Below are 25256 nucleotides of genomic sequence, written 5' to 3' on the forward strand. Positions count from 1 at the left end.
CTTGTAAGTGCGACATAGAAGATACCATGGCAAGCCCCTTGCCCCGCTCCATTCTGAAGCATCCACTTGCAGACGACTAGATCCTTCCTCGTCTGAGCTGGCATGTGGCTCAAAACTGTCCGACTGTTACGGAATGTTAAACCCGTTTTTTGGGTGTCCGCACACTTTATTTTGGGATCCAAAAAGGGTAACCAAAGATTCACACCGTGGGAAAGTCCTAGATTTGCTTGGCTGTGGACCATTTCATCTCAATCAGCGGGTGTTTTTTTTGTGTCATCTCTGGTCTTAAAGGGTTAAACAAGAAAAGTGTGAAAATGTCAATGTCTGTTTTATATTGAAAAAAAGTGTAGTGAGGAGGTTGACAGCCTTTAAACAGCTCTAATATTGTAAAAATATAAAGATTTGTAATTTGGGGATTTTTATTTATTGCAGGTTTTTTTTTTTTTTTTTTTACAAAATAACTCTGTGATATTTAAGGAATCACTGTATTATAAGAAAGGTGACAAAAATTAATTAAGCAAAAATATGAAAAAAAACACCAACACTAGGATAAAGTGGTGTGCGTATATGTTTGTCAAATTTAGCACTCAAAGCTTGTTTATATAATGCTTCTTTGTTTGCCCACTATGCTGTATGTGAGCAACCCTTCTAACTTCTTTCCTGGCCCTTCCCCTACATGCCAAGCTCTGTCTGCATGTCCCCGTGCTGCAGATTGAGCATGTCGTATGGATTTTGCATTGCAGATCCGTTCTGTAATCTTCTCTGCTAATTGCTCTGTCATTTCTGTCAGTGCTAACTAACCCTGTCCACAAAGCCTTTTCGGCACCTGCACTCTTCTTACCTGCTGCAGATGTGTGGCTTCAGTTTCGATGCTGGTCGATAAAGCAGATGATTAGTTGAAAGCAAGTGTTGCTTTAGTTACAGCTTAAGGTTAGCTTCAAAAGCTGGTAAAAACACAACTGCCTGAAGACTTTAATCTTCAAAGATCCACTCTATTAAAAACTGTGTTTCCGGTGTTTTTAACATGTTCTTTATCATCTTTATCATGTTCTCATGACGGAAGAGATCTTACGCTCAAAATTTCTATGTCTGACCTTTTTTTTTTACTCAAATTGTTGTGAATCAGGGGCAGACGAAAAAATCTTGTTTCAAAAAGAGTGTATTTGTGACGTAGAGGCTACAATCGGCAGGCCATAAGGTCCCTGCTCTTTTAATTGTCCTGGTTATATTAAGTTGTGAGCTAGGGAGATGGCGTGTAAACAGATGGATGACGGGAAGTGCGGGAAGGCTTAATATATGCCAACAGTCCTGCCCACAACATAGAGGTAAAGTTCTATCGAATTCCTGGTGCTCTGCAGAAACAATGTCCTAGAAAACAACACCGTTTTTAAAGATTTTAGCTAAAATATAATCATAATTAAGAGATCACTGGGAACACTTTACAAAAGATCAAAACATGACCGCAGTTGGTCTTTAAAACAAATTATGCTGTGTTCAAATGTACTTATCCTTAACGTGATATTCTGAGGGTGTTCAGTCGAGCATGTTTTGCAAATAGCACTTAAATAAATGGTGAATGTCAAGCAAATAGTGATTTCATTTTTTTTAAAGCTGCAAAGTGGAATCATGAAGAATAAGTGACCTAAATGAGTAAATTAAAAGTTAACTAAAAGAACTCGAGGGTTCACCAGCGGGCATATTCACCCACGTACGGATGACGCATCGATGCTAACATAGTGAAGCACTCAAACACTCACATATGAAAACTAACAGTCAACAAACGTTCAATTTATCATCATTGTCACAAGTGAGATGCTGGCAATGGCTGTAATATCTGACTAAGACCCACACTGGCCCAGGAGAGAAAGATAAGCTGTTTGTTTTTGCTGTCAATGCTGCCAATTTAGTTCCCCCATCACTTCAAATTCAAATCAACAGCAGCGCAGAGGGGATCTAAGGGAATGTGCGTTTTTCAGAAAGACGGGTGAGGGGAAGGAAAGATGGAGAGGAAGGAAGGAAGGAAGGAAGGGCACGGGAGTGAAAGGAGGGAAGGGGGAGGAGAACGGCAGAGAGGAAAAGCAGAGGATGCTCGGAAAGAGAGGCAGAGCAGATAAGATCACCTAGCTTCTGTGAACACCATCCCCCTGTGTCCTACACTCGCTTCTTATCTCAACTGCTGCAGACACCCTAAAGGGACACACACCCACTGAGCTAGAGAAACTGCGAATGAGGGAGAGACAGGGAAAAAATATCGCAAAGGAAAGAGAAATGATGAAAGGAGGAGCAGCAAGGGAATGGTGGGGACTGAATAACTTTCTGCTGGGAGGGGGAGGAGAGAAGAAAACTATCAGCTGAAGGTTTGAGTCGAATGTCGGCCACGTTGAGAGGGGCTTTCAGTCCACAAAAAAACGGGACGTGCAGGTGAGTTCAGCTTGAAGCCCCCCACTTTCCATCTGAGCCCTTTGCAGTTTTAGCCCCCTCCGTTTTCTTCCCAAATGCAGTCCATCTCACTGTATTAGCCAGATTTATGACTAAGGCAGCTTTTAGTCATTCCGTCTGCTTGGTGCTGTCAGATTGCCCCTACACTGACCTCCCCAGATTTGCAACTCACGTCTATCTTTACTTTGTTGTAAGCTTGGTTTCCCAAAGCCTTTTTTACTTATACAGTGCTACAGATAAGCACATGCATCAGCTTTCCTTCAAGTGGTCAAGTCACTGACCAGTCAGATCTGGGATGAGGGCTCGTGCATGTGGCGGCCTCATCTTCACATCCGTGCAGACCGCCTGCGTTCTCTGCTTGATTCTCCCCTGGACCTTCCTGAAACACAGACCTAAAGTGTTGTGTTTTCTCCTGGCTCCTGGCTCTGTCAGATATCAAATGGCGTGCCTTGGAAATCATTACAGCATTTGTGATTTGGTTGTGCATGGTTCCGTTTTGTTGGCAAGTTCTTTTTTTTTTTTATTCTCTTTTTTCAAGCCAGCTTCTGAATGGGACTGTGACTTCAAATAGTGCTTTATTCTGCTGTCTATTCTTTCAAATGTAAATAAAGCAGTACACCTGACATGCTGCCTTTTTTTCACATTTTGAACAGTATCCCCCTTAAATCTGCTTCCTCTTTTTTCTTTATGGTTTCTTGCTGCAACAAAATGGGATCTTGATCTGGCTCGGTGGGGTGCCATTGTAAGACTTATGTCATAGCATGATGTCTCGGCATAGATTAAACCCCTCTAGAAGTACACGATTTTTGACGCATTAAAGTTTTCACTTGTATTGGGACTCATCATTTCTTGCAGGTATTTTGCTTTTTCCTATCCTTTTTAAAAGTTTAGAATCAGCAGCAGATGCAGAATTACAAGTTTCCCCTTTCTTGCCAACAGCTCCAACCTGAATAAACTATCCAAGAAGTTTCATTATGAATTGGATTCAAAGGAAATGTGATGTTCCTGATACAGTTCCTTAGCTTCCACCATGCACATTTCTCTCTTAAGAGAGTCTATGACCGTGCCAAATGCTGAGCTGTTTGAATGTAGCCCGTCTTCTGGTCTCCCAGTTGGTCTTCAACCTCTTATTCAAATGAGTTTTTGTGCTTTTAAGATCTAAAGTTAAACAAGAAGCTGCTGTCCAAAAAGAGGTAGCCTAAAATAGGAAAAGAACAACAATCTTAAGAAGAAAATTACTAGATAGTAGTAAGATTATCTGTCCATGCAGCAAGTCATTACTAGAAATCTTATAATATATAAAATCTAGAAACAAGGAGTTCCACATAAACATAAAAAAAATAATAAGCAAAAAGGGCTAATTGATGGAATAACTTAAAATTTCTATACAACCCAATAATAAGCAAATACTTTGTATTTTCTGGGTATTTATTTACGTAATTGTAGTTCATTTTGATTACATTAACAAAAAAAACAGTGTAATAAGTAGAAATGACTCATTTTAGAACAAAATGTGAACAAAATGAGAATATAATAATAGAGAGAAAAGAATATAATCTTTAGCAAGTTTTAATTTAACAAATTCACATAAAGTCTAAAAGTAGCAATTATACTTAGAATATAAATCTAAATTTTTGTTTTCAAAATATTGACAATGAATACAATTCCAACTCGTCAAAATGAATTGTACTTTAAAATAGCATCTTTAAAATTGAACAATTACAGCACTTTTTGAGATTTTTGAGTCTTAAGTCACACTTTTCTATTGTCAAGAGTATGAAGCAAAAGCATTTTGACTCATTTTCATGATAATTTCCTTCTTTTCTAGATCATAGCTCTTATAAGGTCCTCCACTGTGCTGATCTTCAGAACATCATTGGAATTGTTGTAGAGCAAACATCAGTTAAAACAACTCAATACTTGTTAAAACATCTAAAAAGTCTAAAATCAAGTTTTTAAATCTTGGCGAATGCAGTGTACACTCTCTGTCTATGGACGAGATCTTCTGAGAAAACAAATGGAAGCTGGGTCATGTGGTCAGAGTGGGTGATGATGGGATTCGAACAGGCATCTTGAGTTTGAATGAAAAGTCTCAGTTGGTTGCAGTGTTGTGACTTGACCTCCTTGACCTCCAGAACTAAATCCATGTTGTTGGCTCTACATGCATGACTTACTTGAAACTATCATTATCTAATTATTTGGAACCTATTTATTAAATAATTGTCAAGTCTGTCCTCTTGCTCTCCTTTTATACCCCAGCAAAGATGAGGAGATAAGTCCTGATTAGTAAAAAAATAGCATTACGCAAACACGACTTAATATGTGACATGCTTACATAGAAACCGCCCAGACTTTGTTGTGAACTTTGTTCGAGGTTGTCCGGTTTGATTTAGTCAATAGAAATCTCCATCATTCCCTCTGGCTCAGCTCAGCCGACCAAGGACGCCTTTCACTGAATAAAAGAAAGAATGTAAGTTCTTCTTTTCAAATTATCAGCCATAACACTGGAATGTACTGATTTGTGAATGCTCGGGGCGTACCATTCAATTCCTGTTCAAATAGGTCAAAGTAAAGATGTAAATTCACACTCCTATCATATGAAAACTAATGTTCATTTTGATTCTTTAATCGGGTAGTAAAAAATGGCCACTGGTGAGTACCACAGCGGAATGTTCCTGCAGAAATGGATGGTTCAAGAACGATGCAGCTGCCCTTCCATTTCGGAAACAAGGACTCTCAGAATGAGCCCTTTTATTGTTAATATTTATTTTGTATGGGGCTTTAAACTCCACTAAATTAAAAGTTTGTTGCAATGTGGAGAAAAAAACGCTCATCTGAAAAAGCAATTTATCAGGCAACAACGTTCTGTGAAAAAGACCATTTTACAACAACCTTCATCGTTCTCCAAATGGCTCCCTAATGCTTTGTTTAACCTTTAGTCCTTTAAGCTGGATATTGGGGTGAAAAAAACACCAGAAAATAAATTTTCCCTTGTGTAAAGTGCCTGAAGTTCAAACGTGTTTGTAGGTAATATTCAAGTGAGGGGTTGCTTTAAAAAAAAGGTCAGGTGCAGTTTCCTAAGTAGCCACTAGTAGCCTGTCCTGATAGTATAGTGTTCCAAACAGGAAGAACCCGCTGGTTCTAGAAAGCCAAAATCCCATAGACTATTACACAGTATATTACACAGTCTTATATTTGTCAGACTAACCATTCTTGTTCTGAAACTTTTTTCAACATGTTCTTGTGAATCCAATTTTTTTAAGATATTCTTTCTGTAGTTCTGTAAGTCATAAACTGACCAATCAGATGTCTCAGTAAAAGCATGTGGTCTCACGTCGAACATTCAAAATGTTTGATTGAAAGATTTAATCAGAGTTCACTTTCAGTGGAGGGGTTGGGGACTTCCAACAATCTCAATCCTGATTGGGGGTAGTGATTGTCATAGAAACTTTAACTGAGACCGACTCGCACCAATCAGTGCTTAATGACATCTTCTGGCTCTTCTGGCGTTAGTATCACAGAAAAATGGCTGGGGTGATATGCTCACTCAGTCCAGTTCTCATTGTGGCTGGGTGGCTTGGTTGGTAAGGTGACAAGCTACCATGCAGGAATCCAGGGTTCGATTCCCGGAGGGGAATAAGCAATGGTACTGGGGGGCAATTACCATATCAATGGCGAGCACTTAACATCACCCAGTGGGGGTCCTTAGGCAAGGCCCTTAACACTACTGCCTCCCGAGCGCGGTTCAGCTGCAGCTCACCGCTCCCCCAGGGGATGGGTCAAATGCGGAGAAGAATTTCCCCATTGAGGGATGAATACAGTATAAATTTATTTTATTTATTTATTTGTAAATGATATACTCCCGAATGGTCCAATTGTACAAAAAAAAAGCCATGAAAAACCTCTCGCTAATTTTAGCATCCATGACACTCGAACCCAGTCAGACATGAACTTGGATAAACATGTATCCTTCTAAAAGGCAACTATTATACTGCAGAAAAAACAGTTTTTATTCAACAATTTTTGATAGAAAAATCTTAATGTGGGACTTCAGCATCTATGTCTTCCACTTCCTTGACTTCCCTCCAATTCATCCAATTTTTGTTTCATTATACGTCAAAACAGGTTTTACGTAAGTGTGTCAAAACAAGACAAATGAGCTTAATAAGTATTATTTTTGGGAAAGTGGAGTAAAAGCTTCCTATTTGGCCAGCATTAGCGGTTTCTTTGCCACCTTAGTTTACAAAGAATGAACACAGAGACTAGATTGTGAGTGTGTGTGTGGGTGTGGGTGTGGGGGTGGGGGTGGGGGGAATAAAGGAAAAAAGGCAACAACAGCTCCAGCCTAAATAAATGAAAAAAGGCATTTTTGAAAGAAAAGACAAGTTATTTCTTTAGAGCTACAAAATTTACAAAAACTTAAAGTCCCACTCTTTTGATCTTTTTAAGTGTTCTGACTGGTCTTTTAATTATGATTATGCTGTTTTTAGTCGAAATCTGGGAAGCTGTGTCATTTTCTATGACATAGTTTCTGCAAAGCTACAATAGTTCAGAAGAAATTCACCCCCCCCCCCCTCCCTGATGCTTGCTGAGAGCTCGGAGCAGGTAGCTTGTGGGACAAATTGCATTTTTTTTTTTTTTGGCAGCTCCTGATTCACAACGATTTGAATAAAGACATACTCTGAAGTGAGATTTCGAGCTTTAATTTCCTAATATATGTCTCCATCAAGTGAAAAATACTACCAGAACATGTTAAAAACACCAAAAACACAATTTTTTTTATCAGACTGGGTCTTTAAAGTTGCATATAGTGTCATAAAAAGTGTAGAATAATTGTACCCCCTGTAGTTGCGTGGCGGCTTAAAAGTCTTGGAATGTTTGTCTATGTCTATGTTTCTTATGGAAGTTAAAAACCCCTTCAGGTTCCTTTTGTTTTCCTCCAGGTTTGATGCTGTGAGGGATTCAATAAAGCCAGCATCAGTCGCTCACATCCCCTTCACCTCTGCTGACCTTTCAGATCATTACTCAACATGGAAAAAAGAGACTGAGGATAGAGGCTATTTTAGGGGACATGACCAAGGTCTCAGAGAACAAACCAACTTCTCTCCCGTATCATCTTATAATCTTTAACTGGCAGCTGTAAACCCTGATTAAATAAAAAAGCACTTTGAAGCTTACAATGTGAGCTCGGAGAATGGTTCTCTGCTCTGAGCAAACAGGAAAAAACTTTAATTATTCGCATCAAGCATCCTTTCATTGACTAAAACAGGCCTTTAAAAAACAGTCGCTGTTTCACAAACCAATCAATGCCGCTCTTTCCTATAATATTATTTGAATGGAGTGAGGTTGAGAAAAGAGCAGTCTTCAAAAAAAAAAGAGGTGAACTCATTTGTGAAAGACGTGAAAGCCGAGTTCCCTTATACATGACCATAAGCAAAAAGGAAAACCAGTGTAATATAGAAGCAGTCAACGAGTAAAGAGGTTAAGGAAGTGGAGGGCTGAGGAAGCTTTAATAATCCAGAAATGGGAAAATCTCAAAGGCATATCATTGTAAATCAGGGACATTATTTTATATTCGTGAAGTGCAGGAAGCGGTCTTTCTAGAAGGATAAAGTGACTGCAGTTGTGACTAAATTACTTTCCCAGGTGAGGAGATGGAGAATGTGAAGGAGAAATCGTTACGCTGCTCTGGGGGACTATGGAGTTCAGAAAAAGTTTCTTCTGAGTTATTATTAATTTTAATATATTGTGATAAAATACATAATTGCGCCAAATAAAAAAAAGAACTGCAAGTTACTAGATCAGTGTGCTTTTGCAGGGCCTAATGCTTCACGGTTTCTGTTTAAAAAAAAGGCTTTGACCCTAGATAACTATTTGGATCAGATTTTATAAATGCATTTCTGATACCCCATTGAACCCCTATATCATGAATATAATGAAAATAAAACAAGTGAGGATTTCTTTTCTAAGATTCCTGTTCAGGTGAACACTGAAAACCGTGTGGTTTTCTTACAATAAAAAAACCCGGACCTTTGTAATTGGGTGTGTTCTTTATCGTGTGTGAGTGTGAGTTTTAGGGATAACAAGTCCCATCTCTTGGCCAGCTTGCAGGAGTGGTGTCTCTAAGCTGTGCTAATCGATCGGTGAAGGAGGGAAAAAGAGCCGGCTTTAATGTGTTGCATGTGAAGGATTTACTGAAGAGCGGAGCCATTGAATCAATGAAGTAGAAAATGCATCATTAGGACACCCCCCCCCACGATAAAATAAAATAAACATAACGTCCCACTCAAACAACTAACTCCAATAACTAGAAGGGTTGTGGTTCTCCGCCTGATTTTAGCCCCGTAAATGATTTAGTCACATTTAGAAGACTTGTGGAAAATCAGAAAACCACATTTTGATTCTGTGGATTTTGTATGTGTTAGAATGAAAATAGTATTTCTCCACATCATTATTGATTGTATCGTCATTAAAGTGCTAAAAGATATGTAAAAAAAAAAACAGATCCCTCCAATGATTTTTTTGCTGTAGATCCACCTTTACAAGCAATAACTTGAAAGTTTTATTTCCTGCGGGATGCAATCACACCCTTACATTGTTGTGGAGGAATTTTGGCCCATTTTTCGTATATAATATCACTTCAGTTTCTGAAAATGTTTTGGGAGTTACATTTAGCTATAGTTCAGAAATCAGCCAAACTGAAATGTTGCGACGATAGTTTGGCTTAAGGCGTTTTCTAAAGCTTTTATTTATTTTATTTTTTTGACTCATCCTGCTGTAGTTCATGCAAATTCACATGACCCAGTTTTAACCAATTGTCAACTTGACTCCAGTTTATTTTTATAGCGCCTTAAAATGACCAAAATCAAGCTAGGTGCTGTACATTAAAAGCTAAAAATATTACAAAACACAAAAAACAAACAACTAAAAGGTAAAAAAAACACAAAAGTAAAAAATAAGTGCAATAATAACATAAGGACACAAGCAACAAAACATAAGCAAAAACACACCAGTTGTCAGCTCAGACGAGGAAAATGAAGATGTTAGTGGATCTATTTGTCTGCAAGTGGATGCATCAGAATGGAGCGGAGCAGGGAGACTTTGGGCAGCCCATTACAGTTGCTGCTTCACAAGCCTAAGCTGTCTCAAACGGTGGGTTTTTAATCTGCTCCTGATACATCATGATTTGAATAAAGAAATACGAAGAAAATCAGTTTTGATCTTAAATTATTTTATATCTGTCCTCCCTCATGGTAAAAATACTAAAAGAACATATTAAAAACACCACACACACAAAAAAATAAAACACTTTTCTTTGGCGTAGGTCTTTATATTTTGCCTCATCAATCTACAAAACAGTTTTAGAAGTCTTTGGGTTTCTTTATTCAAATTTTTTCAAACTTTTAGTCACGTATTTATGTTACATTGCTTCTTTTTAGACACTTTTAAACCAATGTTTTGTTTTGTTTTTTCATTAGCATTCATATTTAGAAATATCTCACAGAAAAAAGTCAATTTCCTAAACCTCATCATACAATCCTTTAAAGAAGTTACATGCAAAAAAGATTGTTCCTCTGAAAACCATCATTTATTTCTCTACCTTTTTGCTGACATACCGCAAAAATTTCCGGGGCAAGAAATGAACAAAACATCTTCCTGCAGACACCTCGTTTTTATTGTAAAAATCCTTTTCTAGCCTCATTGTAAGAAAAAGTTCCATAATTTGTTCGGGGTTAAATTTATCTGATACATGATTATACGATCAAAATTATGATTTTAATAATAACAATCCAATCTCATCCTGTCTCAGTCGTTTTGTCTAGAAACCCTTGGGGATTCAAAATGAGTTTTTCATGAAATAAAAATCTTCATTTTTACAAAACGGATTGGTCCCTGAGGGTATTTTTCTTAATTTTCTTAACAAAATACCACCTCAAAGTTGCACTAGCCTCAGGGGAACTGCAGGACACACCTGCGTTCCCTTTAAGCTGCGGCCGTACCTGTCTACGACCGTCCACGAGCCTCGGCAACCAAGGAAAATCGCAGCACTTGTATGGGTCAACCCCCGTTCAGGTGCATGTGACTAAGGAATTACTTGTAATGCCAAACAACAATGCTAGTTTAGAATATTTCAGTAGATAAGTGTTTTTTAATAAATCGTCAATTTAATGGCTGTCTCTAGTGTTTTGTCTACTCTACACAGTCAAAGAGGCAGATACACAGATGAAGCACTAAGAGGACTACGTGTTTTTGTTCTGTCGTGGGAATGGTCCCATGTCTTGTCCCTTCAGTAAAAAAACACTAGGATAAACACACCTATTAATATTCCTCTGTGCTCCTCTCCTCTCCACTCTACTTGTCTCTCTTCTCCTTTCCACTCCCTGTCCTATTATCCGGCCTCAGCGGACATCCTGTCCTGTCCTGTCCGCCTTGCCAACCTGGAAGATGGAGATGACAGTATGATCCAAATGCAGTGGGGGGAACATGAATCATTACACTTCCTGTTGCCGCGTGGCGTTCAGGGAAGGAAGAGAGAGGACGCTCCGGGGGCTCCAACTGATTCCAGAGACTTAATTGGGTTTATTAGCCAAGATGTTGGGCCCCAGGAGGAGGCTCCCAGAGGCCAGCGAGCCCCCACCCCCCCTTATTCCTACTATTTTGAAGGAGAAAGCCTTCGTAATTGTTTTCCCTCCATCTTCTGTGTCATTGTCAGATGGGTCCTACGGGATTATTAGCAACCCCAGGTCCCTCAATAATTCATCCACAGCTATTTATACACAGATGGAGAGTCCTCTAAAGTCTCCCCCAGTGAGATTATCTGATGCTCAGACAGACAAACGGACAGAGGAGAGTGAGTGACAGAGAAAAACGGCGGCAACAAAGAGAAAAGTATCAAAGAGGCCGAAGAGACGTGAAAATGGGTGAAAAAAGAAGCGATGGCACGATGAAATGTAGAGTATGATGGCGTGTTGAGCAGCAGGACTGAAGGACAGCAACTGTTTGGGAAGTGACAGCGTTTCGGGGTATGCATTAAATTTCAAGGTGAAACTCTATCATCGGCTTCGCCGAAGTGAACAAAAGCACCATCCCGGGAATAGCACACCCCTCACACAACACACCATAATGGCTTTTAATCTCCCCCCTTTTTCCTCCATTTAACACAATTAAGATGTTTGCAAAGCTAACATGCACTTCCAGTCACAGTGCCAAAGACAGATGAAAGACATCCAGTGGTTCCAGTACCTAAAATAAACACAGTTATCCGCCATTCTTAAGGTGTACAGACAAAAAAGACAAAACCCCGCCCGCATCTCCAAGAGTCCCTTAGAGACCCACTCCAATAAAAATTGTGTTTTTGGTGTTTTTAACATTGTGGCATTGTTCTAATGATGGAGAACATATATAAAGAAAGTTAAGTTTAAAATTGCATTTCAGAGTATTTCTTTGTGTAAATTGTTGTGAATCAGGAGCAGACAAAAAATTGTCATTTGAAAGAGAGCGTATTTGCACTAGGCAGGCCACAAACTCACTGCTCTGTTTTTCAAACAGAGCAGGAAACCCCGCCCAAAACTCAGAGGTGAATTTCAAATGAACTATTGCCAATCTGCAGAAACTATGTCCTAGAAAACAACAATTATAATTTAAAAGCCTTAAAAGACTTTTAAAGAAGGCTAAAACTGTACAAGCTCTATAACATTAGGACAGGAAAACTCAAAACAGTTTAAAGATACACAGGAACTTATGAAATAAGTGGAGAGAGGGAAGATTTTGTTGTCATCAGGCTAATAAAGCTTTTGGCAAAACTTTTGATTTCAAAACCCCTTTTGTTGGCTCTCCAGCCACAGATAATTATAGAAATTCAGCCCTTTTGGCAGTCAATTGTATCCAGCTCATTTAGAAAGCTTGGCTTCCTCCTGCACGAATCAGGACATTCAGAGGCAAATTAGAAGTGTACATACAGGCCTGGACAAAAAAAAAAGTCTGTGCATTTCTTTCAATGAAGAAAAACCTCTACAATAATCCTTCATTGACGGATGTTAAATCACATAAAATGGACCAGAAATCAATAAAAATCTGATAAAAAAAAAAAAAAAAACACTGATATTGCTTTGCATTTGGGATCATGTTTGCCAAAAGCTCAAGTTTTGCTTTTTTTTTTTTTGTCTAAATGACACCCTTCCAGCAGCTCTAGAGATTTTAAGGATTCATTGTGGGAAATTGCAGCCTCTATTTTTTTTATTTACTTCAAATGGTGTTTTTCCTCCATGGTTAGCTCAAAGTCCACTTTGGCTTAAACAGTTCCGGAGCGTTGGTCACATTCCCGTGGACCTCAAACTTCAGAATTATATGTTATATAACTCACCGTCACTCACACCCAGCACACACACTGATGTATGTGTAAAAACTTCAGTGTCTTCCAACCTCATGAGAACATTCCATCCCGAGTGAAGCGGCGTATGTGGAAGCTTGGCCTGGATTCTCATCTCCTGTACTGTGAATAAAGTCCAAACTAATAGGCTGTGTCTCATTGGAACCAGAGCAAGGTTGGGAGAGAGCTCCGAAGCCATTAAATTGCAAATGTTTAATAATTTGCTGAAGGCTTTCTGTCCAGATCATTCCCTGGGCTGATTTGTGCATTGAGGTATCGCTCTGAATGACCAAACACAGAACCAGCTGAGCCAGAGAGCCCGGTTAGCCCACAAGGCAACACAGCCACACACAGAGACGCACACAAACCACCCTTAGCGAAACGGAAAACACATCGCAATTGTCTCTTCATTTAACATTTACCATCATTTGATACAAAACAAGAGCTTGATAAATTTAATAGTGCAACAAGCAGTTTTCACTGCAAGCAGGAGTTTGTCCAAAGAGCTGAAGTCTCATTGCAGGATTAAAGAAACATTATATTAAATGTGTAAACATGAAAAAAAAAACTTTATTAGCAACATTTACAGAAAACACAAACACATTGTTCCCTATTTTCCTTCTTCACTCTGCATCGTTGGCGCTTGAATTTTGAACGCATGATGGCCTTTGAGCCACATAACCATCTGCTCACAGTGTGCCTTTCCTCTCACCAATTTATCAAGATTTACTTTATTTTTCAAACCATAATTTACCTCAATTTGAGTAAAAAGCTGACTTTATAAAAGCGGAACTTTAATTTCCCTTCAGGGATCAATAAAGTATGTTTGAATGTGAAAAGCTATTAATTTATAATAACCAAGAACTATTTTTTATTTTTAAGTTTTGAAACTCTGCCTTACTTAGTTAGACTTGGGTATTGAGTGTTTGGAGAAACAGCCAACATCTAAAAGATTAGAATTTTCAACAAGTGTGAACGGCTAAAGAGAGGAGTGTTATGCATTTAAATAAGAAAAAAACTTGACCTAAATAAAATCACTGTGTTTTCTGCACTATAATTTGCACTTAAAAGGCCTAATTTGTTTCATCAAAACGACAGAGCGCCTTCTATTGAAGAGTTAGAAGAGTTATCAATTTGTTCTGGTTATTCTTACTAATGTTGAAGTGGTTTTCAGAGGTACACACCACTCTGTAAAAATGTTTGGTTGGGTGTTATTGTGAATATGCCAACGCGGCTAACATATAGTGATGTGGGACTGCGTTTTTCTACGTGTTACTAACAACGTTGGGAACTATCGTGGTCACAGCAACGTTTTTTTGAGCGTTATCAGTCTGTTATTTTACATCATGCAAACACGGTAGAAAGTTACAGGTATTGTAAATACGCTTATGTGGCTAACATGTAGCTGTGTCAGACTGTGTATTCTTGCATGTAACTAACAAGGTTGCGAGTTAGCAAAGGCTGTGTCCATATTGGAGTGCTGCGCTCTTCCTTGGCTGCATTTGTAGGCTGCTTACGTCACAGCACCAAGACAAATGCTGTCCAAATTCAAAAACTCCTTCAAATGCGGCCAACCAATACAGCCTTCTTTTTCCCAATTTCCATGATTGGTCTGGTGTATCCTTCTATGCCGTCCATATCCCAAGATGCATTGCTGCAGAACCAGTAGATTTTCTGACAATGGCGGACTGTGAAGCAGACCCGTAGTTGGAGATAATTACACCTCTTAATAGTTACAAGATTAAAAGTTGGATCAAAGAAGCCAAGAAAAATTTTGAGCTCCATGCCTTGTTCCATACTCCTCTCTGTTTGGGACTCGCGGTTGCTAGGCGACAGGACTTTCTCCTATGTAACGTCTGGAATTGGCTAGACTCATCCAAACTTACAGCCGTTAACATCTGGGCTACCCACTCAACGAAGGACCCGACCAACTTCACTCAGGATGAAAGGGTGCAGCCCTCAAATTTGGACACACCTATAGAAACAGTAACATTTGTTTAGTGCTATCAGTTATTTTTATAATTCCTGCAAACAAGGTTGGTAGTAACAGGTAATTTAAATATGCTAACATAGCTAATGTTTAGCAGTGTCGTGCTGTGTGTTTTTTACATGTTACAATGAAGGACGAGAGTTAGCGTGGTCACAGTAACATTTGTTTTAGCAGGATCAGACAGTTTTTTTTATGTGTCTCAAACAAGGTTGGGAGTTACAGGTAATGTAAATATACTTACGCTTCAACGTGGCTAACATGTAGCGTGTTACAAACAAATTCTAGAAGTACTGTGAATGGAGTTAATAAAATTTGACTAACTGACAGAGTTATTTCTGACTCTTATCTCGCTTTAATGTGCCTTAAAGTTTGGTGCGCCTTAACCATGACATAAGTTTGAAAATAGACGGTGTGCCTTATAGTGCGCCAATGCGATACAGAAAAAGAATAATCTCAAAAGTAGGCCTATAAAGATTTTGTTGTCTTTAAAAATCTTACAGTTCAAATCCTATGGGGATTTCTTCAGACTTATAATTTTTATGTGATCAAAGTGCGTCCTGACATGAACACACAAATGCGTGGCACACAGACAAACCCCAAAGGGTCATCTGGGAAGGAGCCTTACGCAGGTATGACGAGGTAAACATAAGATCTGTCACATTAATGCATTGTAAGAGATCATGCCAATATGGAGGGCACTTGCTTATTTACCCGTGGGGCAGCTGAGAGCTGCAGGGGTCTAATTCTGCCCCCATCTCGGGAAGGTCATCCTCCCTTTTTCCAGCCATGATGGCCACAGAGTGGTGTTTAAATCTGGCAAAACGGAGCCTATAAATTACAGCAGAGGACAGAGGGGTCAGAGCCTGGCATGGAAGTGGGCCAGAAGCTATCAATCTGCCCAGACCAGAGACGGCGACATCTGTTTCTGGGAGTCCCCGGCTCTTTCTGCTTCTCCCTTTTGCCCGTCGTTTTTCCTCGTCTTTTCCCCTCGTCTGTTCTGCTCGTCCTCGGTCAGACGTTGAGCAATCTCTGCTTCCCTCCATTTTTATTCTCCACCTCTCTGAACAATCTCCGCTCAGCTTTATGTTGCTCTGCCTGTTAATATTCTCTGCCTTTGTGTGCAGCCCCCACCCAAACTCTGCTCCGCGGATCTCCCTTGCGTCTTTTCACGCATTCTCTTACATCATCCCTGTTTCAACATCCCAGTAATTCTCCTTCCTTCTCTCTCCCTCTCCCCCTCTCTGTCTTCAGCTTCTTGTCGTTTTACGCACTCTTGCACCATCTCCCTCTGCAGCGATGTTTTCTTCTACTGCTCTCCAACCAACAGGACAGGATAAAGCCTTAATCTACTCTGCCTATGTGTAATTCCAATGATACGAGGAGTAATATTTGATGTATAACTGCAGAGTTTTGCCATAATGAGCTTAAACTGGTTCTCTTTTGTGATCTGCACCAGTTGGTTAAATGAGTAAAAAAACAAATCACTCTGTTTCCTTTCTCTTTATTGTCTAAAACAGAACAGGAAGTGGAAATGCGCATCTGACAAACACTTCCGTTTGGTTTGATGCCTCTGACAGTTTTGTCTGAACATCCTGGATTACATCTGCCACCCAAACCTTGGAAAACTTTGGCATGACTTATTAATCCTCCTCCTTCTGAATTAAACCTGGCTGTGAATAATTGAGAGGGATCTTTGAAAAGCCCTAACCTCCCTTCCCACCTTCTCTTACAAGTCAACGTGGTGCATTTTTAATTGACGGACATAAAATAGGCATGAAGGAAGATGGGGGAGAAAGTGAATCGAAGCGGGGGCCACTCCAGTCGACACACAGCATAGGAGGGTGTAATGCGCGCATACAGAGAAGGCTCAAAATTGCATCTGGCTTGACAAGTTGCACATGCTCACCAGTGTTTGTCGTGCTTTCTGTCTGGGACAAACAGTACACGGCTTCTGTAATCCCCACTCCAGAATATCTTACTCGGCAGACCTAGATACGCCACTTTGAGTTATGTTCTGCAATTTTGTAGAGAATAAACATCAATTCAACTTTCTATGAACCATAAATCACCAAAGCAGAGCGATTTGTTTATGTAATATGCCACTACGTCGTACAGGCTAAGAGGTTAAATTGAAGGTACAGGCATCAAAGTGTCTGCAGCATCCGTTTTTGCAAATCCTTGCGTTAGAGCAGAAGCCAACCACTAGAAAAGCAAGAAAAGAGCAATAAAGCACAGAAAGATACCGGAACACAATACCTCAGATGGAAGATGAAACTTTTGCAGCAGGTTATGTGATAAGAAGTAATGCTCGCAATGTAAGCATTAATGGGCTGCTGCCACAGTTAGATGTGACAAACTTTGGCTTCATTTTTCATAATGCTGCTGTGTCATGCTGTTTTCCTGAGGAATGTCTCTGCAGCACAGAGCCGCAGGTGGACCTGTTGTGTGCATCATTAGGGCTTTGAACGGGTTTGACCTTAGGACGTGTTTGCAATTGTTGTTGAACGTTAAAAATTGAACCACAACTTATCCTGAAAAGCTTTGCAGTAAATAAAGGCAAAAAGATTTATACAGAAACACAGAGGGAGGGACATACGCGGATAAAGTCAAGTCTATTTAATCTTCTGACTATGCAACTTTTTTTTTTTAGATAAAATCCAATTAAAATTCGGGCTGAACGATACGACCTAAAAATTAAATCTCAGATTTATTCACACCTAATTTGAATTTGATTTTAATTGACTTTTCTCCCTTCCTTTACTTTCTCAAACAAAAATTAGACTATATTTAACAGAGGTTCTTTTGTTTTAACATCTTCATTGCTAAATAACCAAAACTCAACTCAAGTGCAACTAAATAGGAGCTCAGCGGTCATTGGAACAAATTTGTCGTACTACCACTTTTGGTAGCAATAACCTTTAAACAGATTTTGCGGTTTGTTCCTCCAAATCTGAAGTCGCAACAACAAACCAGTTTCTTAGAACTGAAAAAACTGTTCCTATTTTAGGAAGAAACTCCTCTCTGCTAGTTGCCATATTCGCCTTGTGGGAGATGGATGAGTTGGCGTTACTCCCAACTAAGAGAGCAGGTTGCTGGGTAAAATAAAATCCAGATTTTCCAAAAAATATTATTTTTTCTTGAAAGGCTGCAAGGTGGCGCAGTGGTTAGCGCTCTAGCCACACAGAAAGATAACCCTAGACATGCAAAGTCCAGTTGTGTGAAGTTTGCATGTTCCCCATGTGCGTGTGTGGCTTTTCTCCAGACACTCCGGCTTCCTCCCACCGTCCAAAAACCCGCTTGATAGGTAGACTGGTTTCTCTAAAGTGTCCATCGTATATGTGCATGTGTGAGTGTGTGGGAGTGATTGTGTGCCCTGCGACAGACTGACGACCTATCTAGGGTGTACACCGCCTTTGCCCAACAGTAGCTGGGAAAACCTCGTGACTCCAAAAGGGATCTAGATAGTGGGTTAAGGAAATAGAGGGATGAATTGATAAATATTCGTAAATGTCAAATTAGAATTAATTGATAAAATCTGTTTTTTGCCCAGCTGTAATTAAAATACAAATACCACACTATTGAACCAAGACTTTGATGTTTCAACTAAAAAATAATATAATTACTATATTTATGTTATTCTTATGATAGCTATAATAGTTCGGACACAAAATCAAAATGCAGGTTTTTTTTTTTTTAATCTTTATTTTTTCCCTAGAGCATGATAGATAGTAGATGTGATAAAAAAATAACATTATACATGCAGGATTCTACAGTATTTCAATATACTGCATTTCATATCTTACATACGGGTCGCTAATATCTGAAACAAGGAAGCCAGAAAGTTTTATTAAGGCAGCTAAATACTGCAGAGCTTCTTTAAAAATTCACTATAAAGCACAATGATACTGAGCTGATGCAAGAACCCTGAAAACCAGAGTATTTTCCTCTTCGGGGAGTAGTTTGTAAAAAAAAAAAAAAACAGAGAAAAAAACCTCTGGAAGAGTGGTACACCGGTGAGGGAGACATGGTAAAATAAAAGCTACTTTGGAAGAAAGAGGGGACAGAGGGACATCCAGCATCTCAGCATCTTTTTATGGACCAAGATGTTTATGAAACATTTAGAGCCGACTTTCTTCTGACCCAGCTCTGGACTGTTTAACTGTGTCACAACAGAAAAAAGCTTTTCCTCTCTGCACAGAGAGTTGGCAGAAATGCCTTTCGCTGCATGCACCGGGTCACTTTTCTGTCTTTTTTGCGTATCAGAATATTGACATCTGGCGCAGCTGGCGGGGACGAAAATAGAACCACCTAAGATGGATCAGGATGATCGAAGTGCTGCTTTAAAAAAAAAAGGAAAATTAACTTCCCATTTGAAGTATAGCAGTGTTTTATTTTTTACTTCTTTATCTTGCTCAGAGAACTGCTGACATCGGCAACCTCCCTCAGTTCTGTATGAAAAAAAAAAAATCCATTTCACTTGAAGATGAATTAACTTCAGAGTGACATGATAATGATGAGACCTTTTTTACACATCAGAAGCAAGTTCCTGCACTTTTGGCGCAAACATTTGCTGTATAGGATTTATATTATCTAGAACAGGCATGTCCAAAGTCTGGCTATAGCCCAAATTTCCAGGCTCCTCTCATAAAGGCAATATCATCTGACCCCCAGCTCCTTCTAAAAACCACGTGAACGTTTTCTACACTATTTGTTGTGATTGGCTAAATTACAGCAAAAGCCGTTGTAATCCACCACAACCTGACTAGGAATGAACGGTGAAGAATATAGACAAATTGACAGTAATTTTGGCAAAAACGTATTTCTATGTATTTACGTTCAATGGTAACATATGAAAAGTATGCCACTGCAATGAAATGTTCATTAAATAGTTTATTTAAATTTAATGTTATTAAATGAAAAATCAGAAGCAAATTTCTCATGATCTACTGCCAGTCTGTACTAACTATATCTTGGCTAAAAACAGCATATTTATAATTAAAAGACCAATGAGAACGATTTTACAACAGATCATAAGATGATTGGAATGGGATGTTGAATGGTTCATTTAAATTGAATGTTATTATAATAGTTGAAAAAATGTCAGGCGAAAAGGTTGACCCTCACACATTTCCACCTCACCAAATCTGGTCCTTTTTGGATAAAGTTTGGACACCCCTGGTCTAAAAAAACTTCAACCTATATATAGTTCCTGACACTATTCAAGTGTTGATGTTAGTTAGTTCCTATCAATCTGGTGGGATGGGATGGTGCATGTCTGTCCACGGTGCCTCTTTTTGCATGTAAAGGTCAGGGATTTTAATGAGAGGATGGGCGAGGTCAGAGCAGCCACAGGGATCCACCTACCTGACAGGCCACATAACTCCTAATCTGCTGTTAGCATGCTAATCCTTGCAAGGGCTCCACTGGCTCTCCCTCCTTTGGCCTGCTCGGGCCATCTCTCACTGTGACTAACTGGCTCCCAGCTCGGCCATCAGCCGGCCCCCCAGCGGACAGCCCCCTCCAATAATAATGGACAACAGAGGCAGCAGTGCCTTGACAATGCTCCACCAGACAAATTACTCGCTGCTCAGACTCCGCCTCTTGTTTACTTCTTGTTGCTTGGCAGTTCTGGGCTCTGACAGGACTGGGCGGTGGGTGTGGCACGACGTTGGTGGTCGACTGTTCTTAGTGACCTTCTCCGTGGCACGCCGCCACTTTTCTTCGACAACAGGCCAAATCGATTGGGATGTGTCTTGGTGGACACTGGTCCAAATATAGGTGGGGGGTCTGAGCGTGCATTCTGTGGCGAGCTGAGCATTCTGGGCCAGGCAGAGCACTCACACACACAATCACTCACAGAGGCATCCCAAGCCAAACGAGGGAGAGGAGGAGAGAGAAGGATCCCACTGAGAGGATGATGCAACCCGAGTGAAATTTTTCGTCCGGGACGCTTGCTGCATTAACGCGGACCTGCAGCATGAACAAACCCAGCCCTCCTTGCCTTTTCCCTTTGTTCAAAGTCGAGTTTGATTTTGTCCCGCTTTTTCAGAGCAGACAGAAACCTGTGACATCTAATTGTCCAGAATAAAAAAAAAACAGCGTGAGCCTTTTCATATTTCTTTCCTCAGTCAACGCGGTTGATGTGTTCTGATCCAGATCTGTCTCCCTGACACAGTTTCATGAAAAAGCCTGTAATAATATCAAAACCAATTTTGATTTGGCAGGAAAGCAGAACTCCTTTTATGACCTGCACTGATTATTTCTTCCCCTCCATCTGTAGTATGAACCATCTGCAGTAACTTTAAACAAGAAAGAAGATTGTAATTGATCATTATGCTGCACCTCTTCTTTAATTGCAGGCCTACTAAAACATAAGTGAGAACATAAATAGTTTTCTTTGTTGGTATTGATATCAATTGATGGGATGCTTTAAAAGCCATTGCCGCTCATTTCATGCATCGCCGGAAAAGCGTGGACTTTTCCGAGTCCACATCCCTCTGCCAGACCAAACCGGACGACCGGACCTTTCTTTGAATAAGATTATAACATTCAACTTTGACTCTTGGCAACCCTCTGTCTCAAAATAGGCACCAGAAGGATTAAAAATAACTTATTGAAGGTGGTTTTTGCACAAAAAAAAAAAACTCCAAAGGGGTGCAGGTTTGGCTATGCAAACAAAAATGCTGCGTGACAGGCAGCGGGAGCACCCTCACTTTGCCAACGTCTTTCCAGTGGCATCCCTCCTCAACTGCTGCAGTGATTATGAAATGAAATCAGGCTGATGAATTGTAGCAGCAATCATATCTGGAACCGCTCTTCGACAGATCGCCACTTCCCCTGCTGCATAGCTTAGAGAGGAGAGAGGGCGGCTCTTTGTGCCTGCCATGGCTCTGAGTCTCGTTGCTCCACAGCAGCAGCAGCAGCAGCAGTAGGTGACCATTATAAATGGCCTCTATTAGCATGACTTGGTCGCAGAGGGGAAAGAAATAAAATCATTGGAAGAATGTAGGCCTGCACTGGTGTCCCAGCTCCTGCTATCAAACTCCGCCGACCCCCGTCCCCAGCCTCCCTCCTCCCTCCATTCCAAGGGGACACAATCCTAAAGACTAGATTACTAGTGATACATGGAGTCATTATAGGGAGGGTTATGGCAACACTATCACAGACGTAGCTGACAATAGCCATAATAAGGACCTCTTTCTTCAGAGGAAGCATTACCATAGCAAAGACATGTTTTAAGGCCTGTTGATGTACAGCAGAAACCTTTTATTACTTGCCATAGCAGCCCTGAATTATATGGCTAATCCATATTTCTTTGTTAAAGTACAATGCTGTCTGGAGAGAAGTAATATGCCGGTGTACACAGATGAGGCATTAAAGTGACTATGGGACGTCTGAAGAAAGCCGTGAAGGAAACTGACAGCGGCTCATCTCCATCGTCAAGCTTATACAACCAGTCATTACAGAGCACAGCGTACCGTCACCGAACAGCCAACATGTCAGCGCAGGAAAGAGAAGGGGAGAGGAGAAAGTGAGGAGTGTCAGGCAGAGTTAATGAAAAGGAAAAAAAAAACGATGGAGGAGAGGAATGGGAGACAAGTTTCTGGCAGGCAGTTCTATATACTTTACTTCAGTGGAGCATGTCATCCCATAAAGGGTCATCGTGCCCTCACTTTGACTGTCTCTGCTCAAAAGCAGAACACAAGAAAAAAGGCAAACAGCCTGAAGATGCTGAAGAGTAGATGGGAGGGGTAAGAGGAGGAAAAGAGCAAACAGATTTAAACGGAGGACAATTACAAATGTGTTAAAAGCTAAAAGCCAATTAACAAAAGCTGAATATTTGTGGAGAATCAAATGTTTACTGCTCCCTCTTAGATCATTTTCAATAAAAAGGAAGATTCTGGCTGTCAATCTTGTTGCCAAATTCCACGGAAACCTCAGGAAAATGTTTCGGAGGCTTGGTGGGGGCCTTCCAGTGAGCGTAGTGCCTCCAGCTAGTTAAAATATGAGCACAGCGGGGGCTCGCTAATGAAAGCTGGGGCCCAGCCCAGGAAGCAGGGCCGTATATCGCAGTGAGGAGACAGTTCTTAGAATCAGCTGGCGAGCGGTGCCTATAGTTCCGGGGCCACTGGTGATTAACCATCCGAGAGGGAGTCACTACTACAGCTGGGCTATTAATAAAAGATTCCCTCTTACGTACACCTTCTCCCACCTCTTTGGTTTCCCTCCATGCCTGCAGACAATCTCCGCCCTCTGAAATTATTTGTATATCCTAATCATCTCCTAACACATGCTGGATGTCTGGCTTTGTTTACATGATCTGGAGGAAGCTTCTAATTTGGGAGGACAAGGGTCTGGAGGACTTCTAGATTCTTCTCCCCTCTTGGGGGATGTCCTGCAGGTACAGTAGATCAATTACTGACCTCTCATTAGATGGCTATTTGTGCAGAATAACCAGTCCCCTGAGAGGACAAACTAAATCACAGAGTTGAAGTGCCGTCTTTCTTGTTGCATCAAAAGCTGCTGCTTAATATTCCACTAAAGTGTCCTGCAACACTTTTACAAACAACAACAACAAAATGGGTGAGTATTGACTGTAATCAACAGATGTGACAGGCAGGTTCTTCAAAATAAACGTTCAATGAAATGAAAATAATTGGAAAAGAAAACATAAATTATGGCTTTAAAAAAAATAAGATGCAGGAATGATAACATGCAACATGTTTACATACGAAATGCTGGCGTGCACCATCCCTCTGCGCGCGCACAAATGCGCACGCGCGCGCGCATGCAGGTTGAGAGTGTATTCTCATTCTGCTGCGGGTTATTAAGCACGACTTCCCGTGGAAAAGCAGGTGAAATTAATAACGTGGGGGGGTTTGTGCTGTGTGAATGAAAGGAGAGTGGCTCCCCCTCATCCCCACGCATATTCACGCCGTCGTGACTCCCGCTTCGTGTCACTCGGATGTTTGGGTTAAATAAATAAAAACAAACAAACATCATTGACTTTCTAGGCGAATAAGGAAGCTTGATGATCTGTGCTGATTCCCTCCCAAGAAAATCAAAAATGCGCGGAAAGTCTTGCGGGTTCCAGCGCCACATGAATCCGCACCAGCTGCCAAGAATCGTGTTTTCTTGTGCCGTCGATCCCTGCGTGATCTCATCTCCCCGCTCCCGCAACACAAACTAAAGCCACAGTTGTTTGGTGTGTTTTGGCGCGCGTGGGTACCTTTGTGCATGCCCGTGAAGCGGTCTTTGAGCACGGTGAGCTCGTAGATCTTGCCAAACTCCTCGAAGAGGGGCCGCAGGTCCTTCTCGTCCAGGTTGCGTGGGATCTGACCGATGAAGAGTTTGATGGCATCGTGGTCCTTCATGGGGATGGTGGCCGGGCATCCCGCCGGGCTGTGGCTGTGGCTTAATCCGTTCACGAGCCCGTTCGTGCTGGCAGACACGACTCCGACACCGTGCACGGTGCCGTCCACCTGGCCGTTGGTTAAAGTTGCCATCTTCAGACCGGCCAGTAAGTTGGGGTGGGTGCAAAAGCAGTAGGAAGCAATGGTGAAGAATCGGTGCACGCACTCAATAAATAAAAACAAAAAAATAAAAACTGTAGAGAAAAAATAAAATAAAATATATAAAAAAAATCTGAAGAAATGAGCTCAGATTTGGTTCCGAAACCAAGCCGTTGGTGGAGAGGGTTCCGCTCCCGTCCTATCAAAGCCGGTATTTACAATGACTTGAAGACACATGTAGCGTTTGGCGAAGACACATATCAAAAAGGCGCACTGCCGCTGGTCCCGGTGGAGGCTTTGATTCCTTATATTTATGTCCCAGCCAATAACTCGTTCATTGATTTCATAAAAAAACAGAGGGTGGAAAGGAGAGAAGAGAAGGGGAGGGTGACAGAAGAGAGAGAGAGAGAAACCAGGAGCGTTCACTGTCTATTTACACCCACGTTCCTTCGCCCTATAGCTTTCTTGGCATCCCTTTCTCTTTTTTTCCCCCTTTGCATTGAGGACTCGGTATGGGTGTCTTCTCGGTTTAAACGGACAGGACCGACTCAATCTCTGCCGGAGCTGCGGGGAGGTTGGAATAAAAAGTGGCGCTTTAAAGTCGGTTCCATAAACCCTGCATATTTCCCTCCAACACCACCCCCTGCTTTTTCGTATGGGAAGAGGCAGTGGTACATTCCATGGAGGGGAGATGGGGGTCTATAAATAGGAAGATATAGAGAATACGGTTCTTTGTGCGCCTATTCACAGCAAATGATAGCGCGTCCACTGACGCTGACAGGCAACGCTTCTCTCATTTGACCAAAAAAGAAATGAAAACATATATATATTTATATACATGAATGAGTGCTTATATTCATGTTTGAGGGTCTGATTGATCATGTTTAGCTGTTTTCAGGAGGTTGGAAGTCCTAGTTTCCTCCTCCTCCTCACCGGCGGCAGAGAG

The 25256-nt window shown here is 40.8% G+C and overlaps 1 protein-coding gene across 11 annotated transcripts in view; it reads right to left on the reverse strand.

Annotated features, from left to right (window-relative positions):
- celf4 (CUGBP Elav-like family member 4) overlaps positions 1–24975 on the reverse strand; it is a 109211-nt gene extending 84236 nt beyond the window's left edge. Inside the window, exon 1 of one of the 11 annotated variants that reach the window (XM_011475142.3) lies at positions 24028–24975. In XM_011475142.3, the coding sequence (XP_011473444.1) occupies positions 24028–24304 (277 nt within the window). In that variant the 5' untranslated portion in view covers positions 24305–24975. The remainder of the gene's footprint in view (positions 1–24027) is intronic. The other 10 variants (XM_011475143.3, XM_011475145.3, XM_011475144.3 and 7 more) reach the window with 10 other exon arrangements.
- Positions 24976–25256: the final 281 nt, after the last annotated feature.

The sequence above is a fragment of the Oryzias latipes genome, chromosome 5, assembly GCF_002234675.1.
Source record: "Oryzias latipes chromosome 5, ASM223467v1".
Lineage (NCBI taxonomy): Eukaryota > Metazoa > Chordata > Actinopteri > Beloniformes > Adrianichthyidae > Oryzias > Oryzias latipes.